The sequence below is a fragment of the Tursiops truncatus genome, chromosome 6, assembly GCF_011762595.2.
Source record: "Tursiops truncatus isolate mTurTru1 chromosome 6, mTurTru1.mat.Y, whole genome shotgun sequence".
Classification (NCBI taxonomy): Eukaryota; Metazoa; Chordata; class Mammalia; order Artiodactyla; family Delphinidae; genus Tursiops; species Tursiops truncatus.
The window spans coordinates 110826380-110840495 of NC_047039.1; the positions used below are offsets into that span (position 1 = coordinate 110826380).

A 14116-nucleotide genomic window follows, 5' to 3' on the forward strand; every position below is an offset into this window, starting at 1 on the left:
TGTCGTGGCCCCAACTTGGTATGACCACAGGCAAGTCTCAGCTATTTTGGATCTCAGGATCCCACGCACAAAAGAAAAGCTCTGTGTCAGAGTTTTGTCCTCTGTAGAAGGAGAACGTAACAGTACCTTTCTCCTGTTGTGAGGACTGAAGGAGACCATGTGTGTAAAATGCACAGAACAGAGCCTGGTACCAGCACGTGGTAAGTGCTTAATGAATGTTAGCTACTACTCTTATTTGTATTTATTATTGAAAGCAGAGGTTGAGAGCAGCTAAATCCATGACCCATGCATAACCATCCATCTATTTATTCACAGTCACTTGAAGAAGAGAGGGCACACGTGATCATCCAGACCCAGCAAATAAATACAACCATTGTTTGCAAGCCAGAGGTTTTGTTTGTTTTTCTGTTTGCTTGTTTTGGGCCAACTAAGTGGCTATGCGGCGCCATCTCATTCCACTGGACTTCCGCTGTCCTGTCTTCTCATTCCATGTCCACACCTCCCTTCTTCCAAAGGCTACAAGCACCGTACTTCTGCTCAGGGGGACCATGGGCTGCTCCCATCCTTAACAGCACAGTGTGCGTCTAGTCAAGTCCACACCAAATGCCTGAACTCCGCCCTTTTGTGACCGGCCCAGGAGGCACCATACACCATCCTGGGTTTGACAGCTCCATTTCGTCTACACTGTAAAAGCAAGGTAGAGTTTCCTGATCATGAAACTTAATTTGCAGTAAAATGACTGTGCGGAGCCAGCAAGCCAATGAAAAGCAAAGGAGAAAGAGGATCTTTAAGGGACCAATGGGAACGGAGGGTCTGAGCTGTTACAACATAGTAACAGTATTTTAGGAAGACACAGTCCAGACTGCAGGACAGGACAGGTTCAGAGAACTATCGTCTATCTTCCAAACCACAGCCTGGAAAAGAAAAGTGGGGAGAAAGAGGAACTGTGACCATCTGATGCCAGATTTCTAATCCATTTAGGTAAGTCTCTCCACTGCATCTTCACTCACAAAGAGGAAGAAGTGGCAAGAGAGACTCTGCTTACGGAGTCCTGATACAGAAGAAAGGGGGCGCCAGCAGAACACCAACAGCCTGCCTTTCCAGCCCCTCGAAGACAGCATGTACTGTACAACCACCCATAAACAGAGAGCTGACAGTGCAGGGAGCTGGTCCGAAATAACTTTCAGAGGCCAAATGAAAAAAGTAACAAGTACGGACAGGGCCTCCCATCATGGCGCCGGTCACATTGGCAGGCAGAGCAGAGCTGGCATGTGCTGTGGTTTGTAAATGAAAGGCAAAATCACAACTGCTCGACGCGAATGAGCACTGCCTAAGAGTACTTCGCTCCCGTGCACCCCCAGAACCACGCAGAGTCACCACAAACGGGAGCTCCAGACTATCTGGGCTGCACGAGCCTCTGCCTCTCATCACTCCCTAGAGCTCTCCACACAGAGTGTTCTGGGAATTTCATCTCAGCCCCCTCATCAATTTTCGGAAGAACACACCAGAACACTGATCAATGTATATGGTTAACAAAGAACCCCAACTAAATGCATACCCTTATCAGAGTATTGGTCCTACTAACTTACCAAGAAACATCTCAATTGGCAATTCAAAACCCAGAAGAAGCTCCATTTAAAGTTGATTTTGAGACTTGGAATCAGAAACCTAAGTTCATTCTTTAACAACATGAACTAAATTCACTAGTAAATAGTTTCTGAGCACCTACTACGTTGTAGGTACAGTGATGGCAACCCCGTGGTGGACCAGACAGGCACACTCCCTCGAGGGGCTAATGGTCTATTTAAGACTGTATTTGTTGATTTTTAACTTGAGGAAAGGAAACTGGGGCTTTGGTTTCTGAATGAGCTAAACAATATCGTTCTATCCAAAGGGTTTATCTGGGGTCTTCGCACGGAATTCACTATCTGCTAGAAGAAGAGAAGGCACGAAGAGCCTAAAGGAAGGCGGATTTGGAAGAGGAGGCTGAGTGCATCCAGGAAGTGGGTCTTCACACTGTGCTGGTGGAGGATCCAAGGAGGGGCCTCAGGGGCCACAGCTGAGCGGTAAGGACTTGCTGTGTCCAAAGTGCTCCCCATTGACGGTTGGTTAAGAGCTTTCCTATTTGTTATAAAAGGCCTGATGCTTTAAGACAAAACAAGGAAGCACTAACTTTAGATTCTCCCTCTCCCCGCTTCATGGCACTGATGGAGAAAATGAGACCCAGAAAAGGGAACGAATCTCCCAGGGTCACAATTGCGTAAATGGTCTAAAACAAATGACCACAAACTAAGATGACAGATGCCTTAATAATTCACAAACTGTTTTTGTTTGTTTGTTTCTTTTTAAATCATAAAACAGCCTCTGGGGCAAGGTGGATGACAAGTCAGAGGAACACCTGTCCCGGCAGCCAGGCGCCCAGTCGGGGCCGCGTGGGTGCGGTAGCGGAGCGGCCGGCCAGGCCGCTACTCCTTCCAGCGCGTCATCTTCTTATGGCAACGGGAACACACTCAGCTGGACTGAGGTAAGCCCCAGCCGGCCCTGTGCTCAAGGCACTCTCCAATCCGGGCTGGTTTGGGAGATGATTTTTCTGCAAACTCATCCATGACTCATCTTTACAGGCCTCCTATCAGGTCTGCTGGCTACAAGGAATCCCATTCAAACCACCTCTGCCAACAGCTGCTCAGGAGACCAGGAAACACTGGGGTTGCTGCGGCTGCTTTTTTAAGACATATTTAGCCTGCACCTGTGCTATTTTAATCTCCTTACATTACTGCTGGTGATATTAGTATCATACGCAGCCTAAAGACTGCATTTGGCCTACCTTAATTTAACAGAGATTTTTTTTTTTTTGTAACACCAGAAAAGAAACTTAGAAACATGAACAGTAATTAAGATAAAGTTACTGTGTCTCCAGCAACATGGGAAGCTCTAAGCAGTGCTCTGGAAAAGGGCTGGCGGAGTTGGAGCAGAGGTGGGTGCCCCGCTGCCTTGCACCGCACCAGAGCGGTGTGACTCTGGGCAAATCACCAACCTTCCCCAGGCCTGAACTGCCCTCAGGGTAAAACGGGGATAACTGGCCCTGCTCTAGTCCTCAGGACTTGTTTTAGGGATCAACTGAAATGACGTCATCTGTCAATGCACTCCAGGCGGAAACTATAGAAACTGCACAAATATTCAAGACCGTCTCGATGTTACCAGTGGACCGAGAGCCCAGGAGGACCAGGCTCCTGCTGGCTCCAGGCCACCGCAAGGCAGCACAGTGTTTGCCAACGAGGAGGGTGGAGGGTCGCAGTAAGTGCCACAGGAGTGAGGGAATGAATGACTAGCAGGTGCCATGAGAATGCTGTATTTATTGATTGGATACATTTTGAGCACAAAGACTGATAATTGTGGGGGGAAAAAAAGGAAGTGTAAAATTTGAAAGGAGTTTAAAATTGATCAAAATACAGTAACCGCTGATCTACAAGGACTCTTTCCTAGGCCAAAAATGTGCAGCCTCGTGTGACAGACTGCACTTGTACTTTTTATCTGTTCTGAGAAAATACATAATGACAAAAAGTTACTATGACAGCAGACAGTGTGAATTTTTCATTTTAATTTATAATGAAAGCATCTTCACACATTTGAAATACACAGCACCTGAGCCTGAGACACCGTATTTATTCAGTCCTTGGGCAGGGCACTGGCTGAGCCTGCTGCCACTTCAGCAGCCCCTCAGAGTAGCCTGAGGCCACAGGGGGCCTAGAGAGTGGCCGGAGGGTTCAGTAATTGATGAAACTCCTAGACAGACTCCCAGTGGTCTGCTGGAAATACACAGCAGGGAAAGAACGCCCCCAAACAAACAAATAGAAAAACCTGTGTAATTTATATCTTCATGACATCTACTTTTGTTGTCTGCCCCAGTTGGATGGTATGGCCCAGGAAGCACAAATCTTTCTTGTATCCCAAACACTAGAAACTCTGGGCCTTTGGGAGGTTCTGGAAAAACTGTTTGATAAATGAACTGAGGAATGAGCACTTGAGACTCTCTAATGAGTACAACCGGTGAAACTGAGGCCACCTTCTTCCCTACGCCCCCTGCTGCACCCAGCTAACGGCTCACCTGAAAATCTCAGCCCCTCACAGAGGCAGCTCCCACCGTGAGTCTGATGGGATCCCTTGTAACCCCCCCAGCACTCCCCACACTGCCAGAGGTAAGGGCCTGTGTGGCGGCATGATGCCCGCCGAGTTCACCGCTGGCTCCCAGAGCCTTGCACAGCACCGGACAGCAGGAGCTCGATCAGTGCCAAGCAAGGGGATCAAAGAATGAATCCATGAAGGAATGGGGCAAAGACTTCGAAGTCCAGGTAAAAAGCAAACAAACACCAAACACGAGTGATTTCTGCAAGGAGAGGGATGCAAACTCAAACGTCAACAGTCCAAGTGGGAAGCAGGAATCAGCGCTGGGGCTGGCAGGAGGAGTGGGAGGTCCCCGCCACAGTGGCCTCGTAGGAACAAGCGCCCAGGGTTACTAGAGCTGCTCATTTTCCAAAAGAACCAGAAACCTGAGCTTTGTGAGTCATTTCCTGATTGTTAAATACTGACCATCAATTCTTTCTTTTTTCTCCAAGAACATGTATGGATCACACACAACACATCTATTGCCTGAACCCAGCCCACAGCCACCAGTCTGTCACCTCTGTTCACCAGGCAAGAGAGGTGTTTCAGCTCCAGAAGCATTAAGGCTTCAATTCCCTCCACTTAGTGCATTTACTGGGAGTAAGCATGAGCACACTGAGACCCACCATAACTGCGAACACGCCAGAACCAGGTTCACTGGTCCCCCAAAGTGGCCTCAGCACTGCACACATCTCCCGCCAGTGTGGGTCCTCCAGAGCAAGTCCGTCTTCGTTCCCAGGGAAGCGCCTCTTCTCCTTGCCAGGCCTGCCCGAAAGCTCACCCCGGGAGCTCCCTAATGTGTCTGGCTCCACTCACTCCCCGCCTCCCCATTATCTCTGGAAGACACCAAGGAGCCTCCCCCTCCACTCCAGCATTCTTCCTGGCCTTCCAAATTCAACCCTTCTCCACCAAGCCTAACTGGACTGGCCCAACCAGCTAGCAAGCTGATCCTGTGCCACCCTCTGGAACCCAGACTGTCTTCATCCCCCACCGGGCCCAGAGCAGATAACCAAAGACAGCCAATCTGGTCCCTACAGAAGGGTAGGCCCCCCTAGGAGGGCAGTATGTATGACACCCCCATCCCAGGCAGGCACTGCTCAGTAAGTAAACAGGTTGCAAAGCAGCACGACAGATTCAAAAAGATCTCCCCCAGAGGCTGAAGAGGCTGCAGCTCACGGGAGGTATCAGGTGGGAAGGATGGGCAAGAGTCTAGGGCTGTAAGGGATGCACAAAGTTTTCCTTTACACTCAAAAAACCTGGGCTCCCTTAAGCCCTGAGAAGTGAAAGCACTGGTCCTATTATCAGAGAGAAGAGATTGTGAACACATGTAAGCAACTCTTCTGCTCAAGTCAACAGAAAATAGCGAAACCTGACAACAATGAGCACTGACTGGGTGTCAGGCTCTATAACTTCCCAAAGACTGCTCACCTGCTAACAGGAGGCGCCACTTCACCTAAGGACCCTTCCTTTAAGAAACACTTTGCGGGTGACTTCACAGTAGGTCCATTTAGAAAACTCCAACAGAAACCGCATGGGAAATCTCATCAAAACGCAAAGTTGAAAGCCACCCACAATGACCAGCAGAAACCACTGAGAAGGTGTATCCCTCATTCCAGAGTGTCCCAGGCTTCCTTGACAGTTGTGTGTGAATCACAGCAGAAGACCTTACACTAGAAGGACAGACCTCCCGCTAGCTCCACGTGACGTGCCATCTCTGGTCTTGCCAACCTCAGCACTTTCAGCTCAGCTGCCTCCCACCACATGCATCTTCCTCCTGAGACTTCCACAACCCCTGCTTGGCCTCTTCCCCCACCTCCAAGTGGGGCACACTCGCCCTCCTCCAGAGCCTTCCCCATGCCCTCAGCGGACAGGCCACCCCTCACCTGTGCCCACGGGCCCCGCCTCCTGCTGCTCCACAGTTCCCGAGGCCTGGCAGTCCAGGGGTGATGCTGGGGCCAGCTCTCCCACCCACAGACAAGCTTCTCCGAAGGCAGGCACCCCTGGCTTCTGCATCTACTACAGCCCCCGGCAGATGGAGGTGCCCAGGGATAACCTGGGCCAAAAAGAACTGGCCTCAGGCCTCCTTTCTCCAGGGAGTAGAGGATGCACGTGACAGCTCATCTGAGAGGGCTGAGCTGGGGAAAGCAGCCCGTGGGGTGGCAGGTGCTTTTCACTGTGCTCTTTTGGCTTTTCATGATTTACAAATTTTTCAATTATCCTTATAATTAGACAAAACCCTGTTAATGTTGAAAATAAACCAGCCAAGTTTCCCATCAATACCATTCAGAGACACGACGCATCCTGAGAAACACTGCACACGTTAACCAGAGGTATTTCTGGAACGGCATGTGTGCTGGGAGGAAACTCCTGGTCACTGGACACGGCCCTGGGCCTGAAGAACAGTGACAGAAACACCCAAGAAGCAGCACCTGAAGCCAAGGGCCCTGCCCCCAAGGAGGGCACCCAGGCTTCCACTCAGAGAGCAGGGCATCAGGGCCCGGCCCGCTGTCCTCTGGCTGGGCGGCCTACGAGAAGCCATTGAGCCCCCAACCCTGTCAAAACCGGGACCACGTTCTCTGTCACAGAGAATCTACGAAGATTTAATAAGACATACGTTTAAGGTGCTCTGCACAGAGCCGGATACACAGAAAACCCTCAAAGAAGGCGACGAAAATTTCCTTCCTGTGCTCAAGCCACAGCCTGCAAGTTACACGGCCGGCTCGGTCCACTTCCGAGGCGCCTCTCCGAAAAGTGTCCTGGTTCAACCTGGGAAACCAGCAACTTCCAAAATCAGTGTAACCTTCCCCCTATCCATCCCCCTAAGCTCCCACCTTCCATAGCTTGGCTGCCAAGCTTGGCTGACAAGGTACCAGGTTATGACAACCAGTGATGTCCCCGCTAGGGAGCCCAGGACCGCCCGCCTCCCTCACCTGCGACTCAAGGATGCGCCCTGCAAGGTGTCGCTAATTAAGCTCTGGGCCTCAGATGCACGGCCCGAGTAGAATCTTTGGAGACTCTTATTGCCCGTCTGAGCAAAACCCAGCTAACCGGAAGGCGAGGCTCCGAGATTTCTAAGGAGCACACAAAGGGATGGGGTTGGCATCAAGACTTCTAACCCACCCCCAACCCAACCGGCTCCCCACAAGCCCCGCTTCCAGGGCTCAGCTTGATACCAGAGGAGAGCTCCCCCGCGCCCTGAAAACGCCCAGACACATCCTGCCCACTTCCTTTGAAGCCTCCGAAGTGGATACTTCTGGTTAAATATAAACTCGAGGCTCATCAGAAATGACACATTTTATGGCTCTGCTCTGTTCACTGCCTGAAAGACGACCGCCCGCCGCCGGGCCACTCGGGCACGCGGCCGCGGTCCCTGCCCCGTCCCCGGTCCCATCCGTTGTCTCAAAGTTAACACCGCGGGCCGAGCAGCGGGCACCTACCGGCCCGGCCGCGGGGCCCTGCGCCGGCACCCCGGCCCCCGCCGGCCGTGCGCCCCGAGAAGCGCCGCGCGGCCCGGCCCGCCGCCCGCCCGAGACGCGCCCCGGCAGGCCCGGCGGCGCTTTCACTTCTGCTCCCGGCGCGGCAACGGGCCCGCGCCCCCCGGGAGCCCGGCCGCCCGGCCGCCCGCCCCGAGCACGGGCCGCCCCGCGCCGGCCGCGCGCCTCACCTGCTTTCTCGATCTTGCCGGACATTTCCGGGCTGCGCCGGAGGCCGAGGCCGCCGCTCATCGGGCCCGCGCCGGGCCGCTGCGGGGCCACAGGCCGGCGCGGCCGCCGCTCGCCTCGGCCCTGGCTCGCCGCGCCTCAGACCCGCGCCGGCATGGCGGGCTCCGCGGGCCGCGGCCTGTGCGCTCGGCCAGCGGCGCCCCAGCCCGCCCGGGGCCGCCGCCGCTCCCGCCGCCAGCCGCCGCCGCTCCGCCTCCTCCGCTCCCGCCGTCGCCGTCGCCGCCGCCGCCGCCGCTTCCCCGGGCCCGCGAGCCGGCCGCAGCGCCGCGCCGCCGCCGCCGCCCGCCCTCTGGCCTCGGCCGCGGCCAGAGCGCCACCTGCCGGGCGGCTGCCGCGCCGCCGCGAGCTCAGCGCCCCCTGCCGGCCCGGAGTCTCCAAGCCAGGGCGAGGGACCCCCCCCCCCGACCCCACCCCCCACAACCGGCCTGCACCTGGGACTCAGCGTCCCCTGCCCGCGCGGAGCCTCCATGCCAAGGCCTGGAGTTGGACACCACCCCAGACTCAGCCTCCTCTGCCGTGGAACCCGAGTCTCCAGCTCAAAGCCTGAGTCTGATCCCAACCAGGACTCAGCTTGCCCTGCTGGCTGAAAGCCAGCCACTGAGACTCCCCCGAGACTCAGCCACCTCCCCTCTCCCCCGGCTGCTGGCCTGTAGTCTCCATACCATGGCTTGGGACTGACACCCCAATCCAGGGTTCAGTGCCCTCCCCTGCCCAGAGCCTGGCATGCCCCCTGACAACTTGGAACACAGAGCTCCCACCCAAACTCTAGCCTCCATGCCAGGCCTATGACTGACGCCACCCAGGATTCAGAGCCCCTTGATGGGCCATAGTTCATGGCAAGGCCTGGGACCAATCCCCGCTCCGTCCCTCCATCTGGGTCTCGGCAGCCCCTGCTGCTGAGTCACCTGGCCAGTGCTCCCTGCCCTCCCAGAGGCTCCAGGCCGGGGACTGACCTGACCTGTCCCCTTACCTGAGACTCAGCAGCCCCTGACGGCAGGAGCCACCTGGCCAGGTCAGGGCCAGACTCCCCTGCAGGTTCAGTGTCCCCAGAGGCCCAGAGTCTCCCTGCCAACGTCTGGGTCCAACCCATTAGGACACAGCGACCCCTGCCTGCTCTACTCTTTTGACCCCCAAATGGGGACCAGGCTATCCTCCAGCCTGGGTCTCAGCTGTGGGCCTTTTCTAGCATGGTGACGAGTTCAGAAAAAGTCATTGGTTTAAGAATCAAAGATCCTACTTAGGGCTAGGCACTGTGTGAGCTGCTATGGGTCCTACAAAAATGTGCACGATCGATTCTTCCCTCCAAAGAGTTTGTAACTTGGGGAGTCAAAGTTAAATCATATAATGCAAGTATAAATAACAACAAATTTTAGTAACACAAGGGATGTTCACATCCTGCCCCCTGCTCGCTATTCTTGGCCCAAGATGGAGTGCAAAGAAGTAACACAAAACAAATTCGGTTTTCCCTCCTGTTTCCCTCAGATAAATAATCTGGTGATGGGAACAGGGTTTGGAAGAGGTGGAGGGAGAAGGAAAGGTAATTGACGTTGCAGAGATTCCTGTTCGCATCTGCCGGCACACTCTGGCGGACCCGCTGATTCTGTAACTGAGAGCTGGCCCTGGGTGGCGGCCAAATTTCCAGAGTCCTCAGTTCCAGCTCTCTAGGGGTCAAAGGCAAAGCCAAAGATTGACAAATTCGTCTCTCTTTTCGAGCTGATGAATGGCTGCTCTGAGCCAGAGCCACACTGCTCAGCTGTCATGGCAGCTGCATCGTCAGGCAAAACTGGCCCTTGGCCCCAGACCACCTCTCACCCCACTCCCAAAGCCGTCCCCAATTCTTCTAGGCTTCTGAGTCAGTCTTTTAGGTCCAAAAGTCTGGGTGCAAAGCAGAAAATCAGTCTGAATAGTAGGCCCAGTCAGGGGTTCGTGAGAGTGGAACCAAATATATTCAATAAATCATGACATATCAAATGACGAGACATTTTCAAACAATAAAGTACTTTATAGGGACTTCTCTGGTGGCGCAGTGGTTAAGAATCCACCTTCCAATGCAGGGGACGCAGGTTCGATCCCTGGTCAGGGAACTAGATCCCACACGCATGCCACAAAGGAGACGGTGAGTCGCAGCTAAGGAGCACACATGCCGCAACTTAAGAAGCCGGTGAGCTGCAACTAAGGAGCCTGCCTGCCGCAGCTAAGACCCAACATGACCAAAATAAATAAATAAAATAATATTTTTTTAAAAAGTACTTTATAAATGGACATTACTGTTAATAAGGGTCATGGAGCTTATGTAATAAAGGTTATTCATCAAAGGTGTTTATAGCTATAATAGAACACATGCAAGGTAATGAAAGCAAACAGATTCCTACAGCTTTGTTCTTCCTACCTTACAGCCTTCTCTCATGCTGCTCTTTTTGTCTAGAATATGCTCTCTCCCTCCTCTCTGCCTGGCTAATTCCTAGTCATCTTTCACTTCTCAGTTTAACTGCCACTTCTACGGGAAACCCTTCCCTGACACCGCCCCCCCCCCCCCCCCGATCCCATTAGGGCCAGTTCCCTGTACTGGTCAGGATGCTGGATTTCACTGTCAGAAACCCAGTTAAGCTCAGTTAGGGTAAAAAGGGAGTTTGTTGGACATCATAACTAGCAAACCAGGGTTACAGCCAGGACCAACAGCTACCTCTAGGCTCTGAAACTACGACATCACTCCCCTGCGTTGGCTCTATTCCCAACTGATCTCTCTCTGTGCAGTGGCTGAATTGGGTACCAGCTGACTCTCCTTAGCCTAGTTTGAGTCACATGCCTGTCGCTGAGCCAATGACTGCAGGTGGGGGGTGGGGGAGTAGGGTGCATAAATCGGCCAGGCCTGAGAATTGCACCAAATGCAAGAAACATGGGGAGTGGATGCCACAGAACCAGCAACTGGGAGTGGGGACGGGTGATTCTCAAAGCAATATCTGGAGAAGAGATGCTGATGAGGCAAAATCCATGGACATTCATCTTGGCACCGTGGAGGGTTAAGAGCCTTGCAGAATCCTATATGTCTCCTTGATAGCACACACCTCCATACAGTTCTTTAATTTCTTGTATCTGTTTAATGTCTGTCCCCTTCAGGACACTCTGAGCTCCTACAAGCATGGACTGTCTCATTTGTACCCATGGGATTTTAATTTATGGAGGTGACGGAGTGACAACAAGGAGAGGCCAACGCCGTTGAGAGGAGAATTTATTACTTACATTTCCTGAGAGAAGGGGGCACACCACACCATGCAGGACCACATGGGGAGCACCAGGGTGGTCAGGAGGCAGAAGCAGGAGTGAGGGGAAAGCTTAGGACAGAGTCTTTATTGGGTTTTTTTTCAGGAAAGGCAAGGCAGGGCAGGGTAAACAGGTTAGGATTGACTAGTGTGAATAATTCCAATGGGCTCTGGAAAAAGGGGTGCACTCTAGTTGCCTGGCCCTGGGATAACCTAGGGCAGAGGAAATATTGGTGTGGTGTGTGAGAGTTATATAACAGATACAAGAAGTTAGAGAACCATATGAAGGCAGGCATGTCCTCTCATAAGGTGACTGGGGATGGGTTGGTTTGCATATGAAAGGTGTGCTCCCTCACCTATCTCTAAGAATTGGCTAGACTCTCCCAAGCCAGCAAGACTTTTAAGATGTCAAAACTTCATGAGACAGACATGGAAAACAAACTTATGGTTACCAAAGAGGACGGGGAGAGGAAGGGATAAATTAGGAGTTTTGGATTAATATATATACACTACTATATATAAAATAAATAACCAAAAGGACCTACTGCATAGCCCAGGGAACTATACTCAATATATATGTGTGTGTGTGTGTGTGTGTGTGTGCGTGCGCATAACTGAATCACTTTGCTGCACATCTGAAACTAACACAACATTGTAAATCACCTATACTTCAATTAAAAATAAATAAGTAAATATAAAAATAAAATTTCAATGTAAAAAAAAACCACATCATAAGATACAGAAAATGAAAAACACTATTAGTACTAGGACCATGTCTGGCTTATGTACATGGCAGCAACACAGGGAAGGAACTCAATCAGTACCTGCAAGGGTGCTTCTGGGCCCTCTCCCAACAGTCCAGCTAAGGATGAACCAGCTGACCACTACACAGCTCTGCAGAATCCACGGTGGAAGGGACAGCAAGGTGGCCAGGAGCCTGCTAAGAGAGGCTTTTTAAGAAGGGGCTTTTGGGGCTTCCCTGGTGGCACAGTGGTTAAGAATCCCCCTGCCAATGCAGGGGACACTGGTTTGATCCCTGGCCCAGGAAGATCCCACATGCCGCAGAGCAACTAAGCCCGTGTGCTACAACTACTGAGCCCACGTGCCACACCTACTGAAGCCTGCACGCCTAGAGCCTGTGCTCCGCAACAAGAGAAGCCACCGCAGTGAGAAGCCCACGCACCGCAACGAAGAGTAGCCCCCACTCGTCGCAACTAGACAAAGCCCGCTTGCAGCAGCGAAAACCCAACACAGCCAAAAATAAATAAATAAATAGATAGATAAATAAATACATAAATAAAAACAGCCAAAGGAGACTGGTGGCTCCAGGGCTCATCTCAGATTGGATTGTTGACAATCACTTCACACGTACCTGCCTGAACTCCCCAACCACATGGTCAGTTCCCTGAGGACAGAGATGATGTCTTCACTACATCATTATTGCAGATCAGAAGGGGAGGTGGAGTCCATTAATAATAGTAGCAATGGTATGAGGGCTGCTTGCGGCTGGTCACTGCTTCAGCCCTCACAGTAATCCTGGGAGGGTGGGATCTAGATCAGGGAGTATTTGTTTGGTCATATGTTACAGATACCAATTTAATAATGGCTCGGCGAAAATAATTTATTAGAAAGCACGCAGGTGTCTCACGGGTAGAACCGAAGGGCAGGAAGTGCAATACCTCACCGGCACCTGAACTGCCCACACGGCCCCTTATCCGGCCACCCCCAGGTCCCTTCCTCTCCCACCTCAGCTAACAGACCAGACCCATGAAGGATGCTCATTCCCAAACCTGAGTTCCAAGACAGATGATCTGATTGGCCCAGCTCCAGTCAGAGGCTCACCCCCGGTCCAATTGGGGCTGGCCAGGTGGATAGGGTTACACAGTCCAAACAGCTGCGAGGCTCTAACCCTCCTGGTCTGGTGAAGGAGGGCAGCCACGTCCATCTTCTCCACTCCCTAGGCTGAGTGGGTTACACAGAGACACATTTCTAGTAAGTAGTCAGTCTGCTCCACACTTTTTTTTTTTAACTTTATTCCCCCCAGTCTCATGTTTTAACCACTGTGCTACAACTTGCCTAACCCAGACTTCTCTTTAGGTACCCCACAGTATTTTACATGATGCTCCGTATTTGTTCAGTTCAGTTCCATTCCATTCACATAGATGGCATGTCCTCAGCGTCCTGGCCTCGTGAGAAAAACAAAGACAAACAAGATCCGGTTCCTGGTCTCCAGGAGCTCCATGGGAATTGGGGGTGGAACTCTCAGTCCCCAACAAACTCTTCTATGAGACTGGCTATGATGAACATTCCAGTGGGGGGTGCCCACCATGTTGTCTGGGTGTGAGGGTATTCATCCCGATTCGGAGCACCAGGAAAGTCCAAATAGAGGAGACAAATGTTTTAGTGACTTTAGAGGACATTAGTGATTTTGTTTTCATTGAGATTTTGCTCATTATTCATTCCTGTGAGCATGAGTTCCCCCACACTCCCCCATGCCCCCAAATGGTTTAACCCCAGATCTGGTTGCCGTGCTCGGGAGACTGGGGAAGTGTCCACATACACCCTCAAAAAGGTGGGGACAGATGTCTGGGTCATCACTCCGTGATCTAAATGTGGTATCTCCCAGACTGATCCCAGCAGAGCAGGCAGTACATTGGCTTCACGGTACTTTGGCCTTTTCTCGGGCAAGTTAACAGACTTCTTGCTCTGGGTGCTCGAAAGCTAGTATGAAACACACGCATTTTCAATCCTGACACATAAGGTAACCACAGCCTCGAGGATCCGATTAAAATGGGATGGTTGAGCCCACAGCTGAAGCCCGCCAGTGTGCGAGGCCTGGATGCCGTCATTTTCTTTCTTTTTTTAAAAAAATTTATTTATTTTATTTAATTTTGGCTGTGTTGGGTCTTCGTTGCTGCACACGGGCTTTCTCTAGTTGTGGCGAGAGGGGGCTACTCTTCTTTGCGGTGCACG

The 14116-nt window shown here is 52.1% G+C and overlaps 1 protein-coding gene across 6 annotated transcripts in view; it reads right to left on the reverse strand.

Annotated features, from left to right (window-relative positions):
• The window catches only part of RAPGEF1 (Rap guanine nucleotide exchange factor 1), a 232168-nt gene that overhangs the window by 132975 nt on the left and 85077 nt on the right, over positions 1-14116 (reverse strand). The window contains exon 1 of one of the 6 annotated variants that reach the window (XM_073805667.1): positions 7826-8110. The exons of 3 other annotated variants lie outside the window; for them this stretch is intronic. In XM_073805667.1, the coding sequence (XP_073661768.1) occupies positions 7826-7886 (61 nt within the window). In that variant the 5' untranslated portion in view covers positions 7887-8110. Of the gene's footprint in view, positions 1-7825; positions 8111-14116 lie in introns of those variants that run through there. 2 more of the 6 variants (XM_033858920.2, XM_033858922.2) reach the window with 2 other exon arrangements.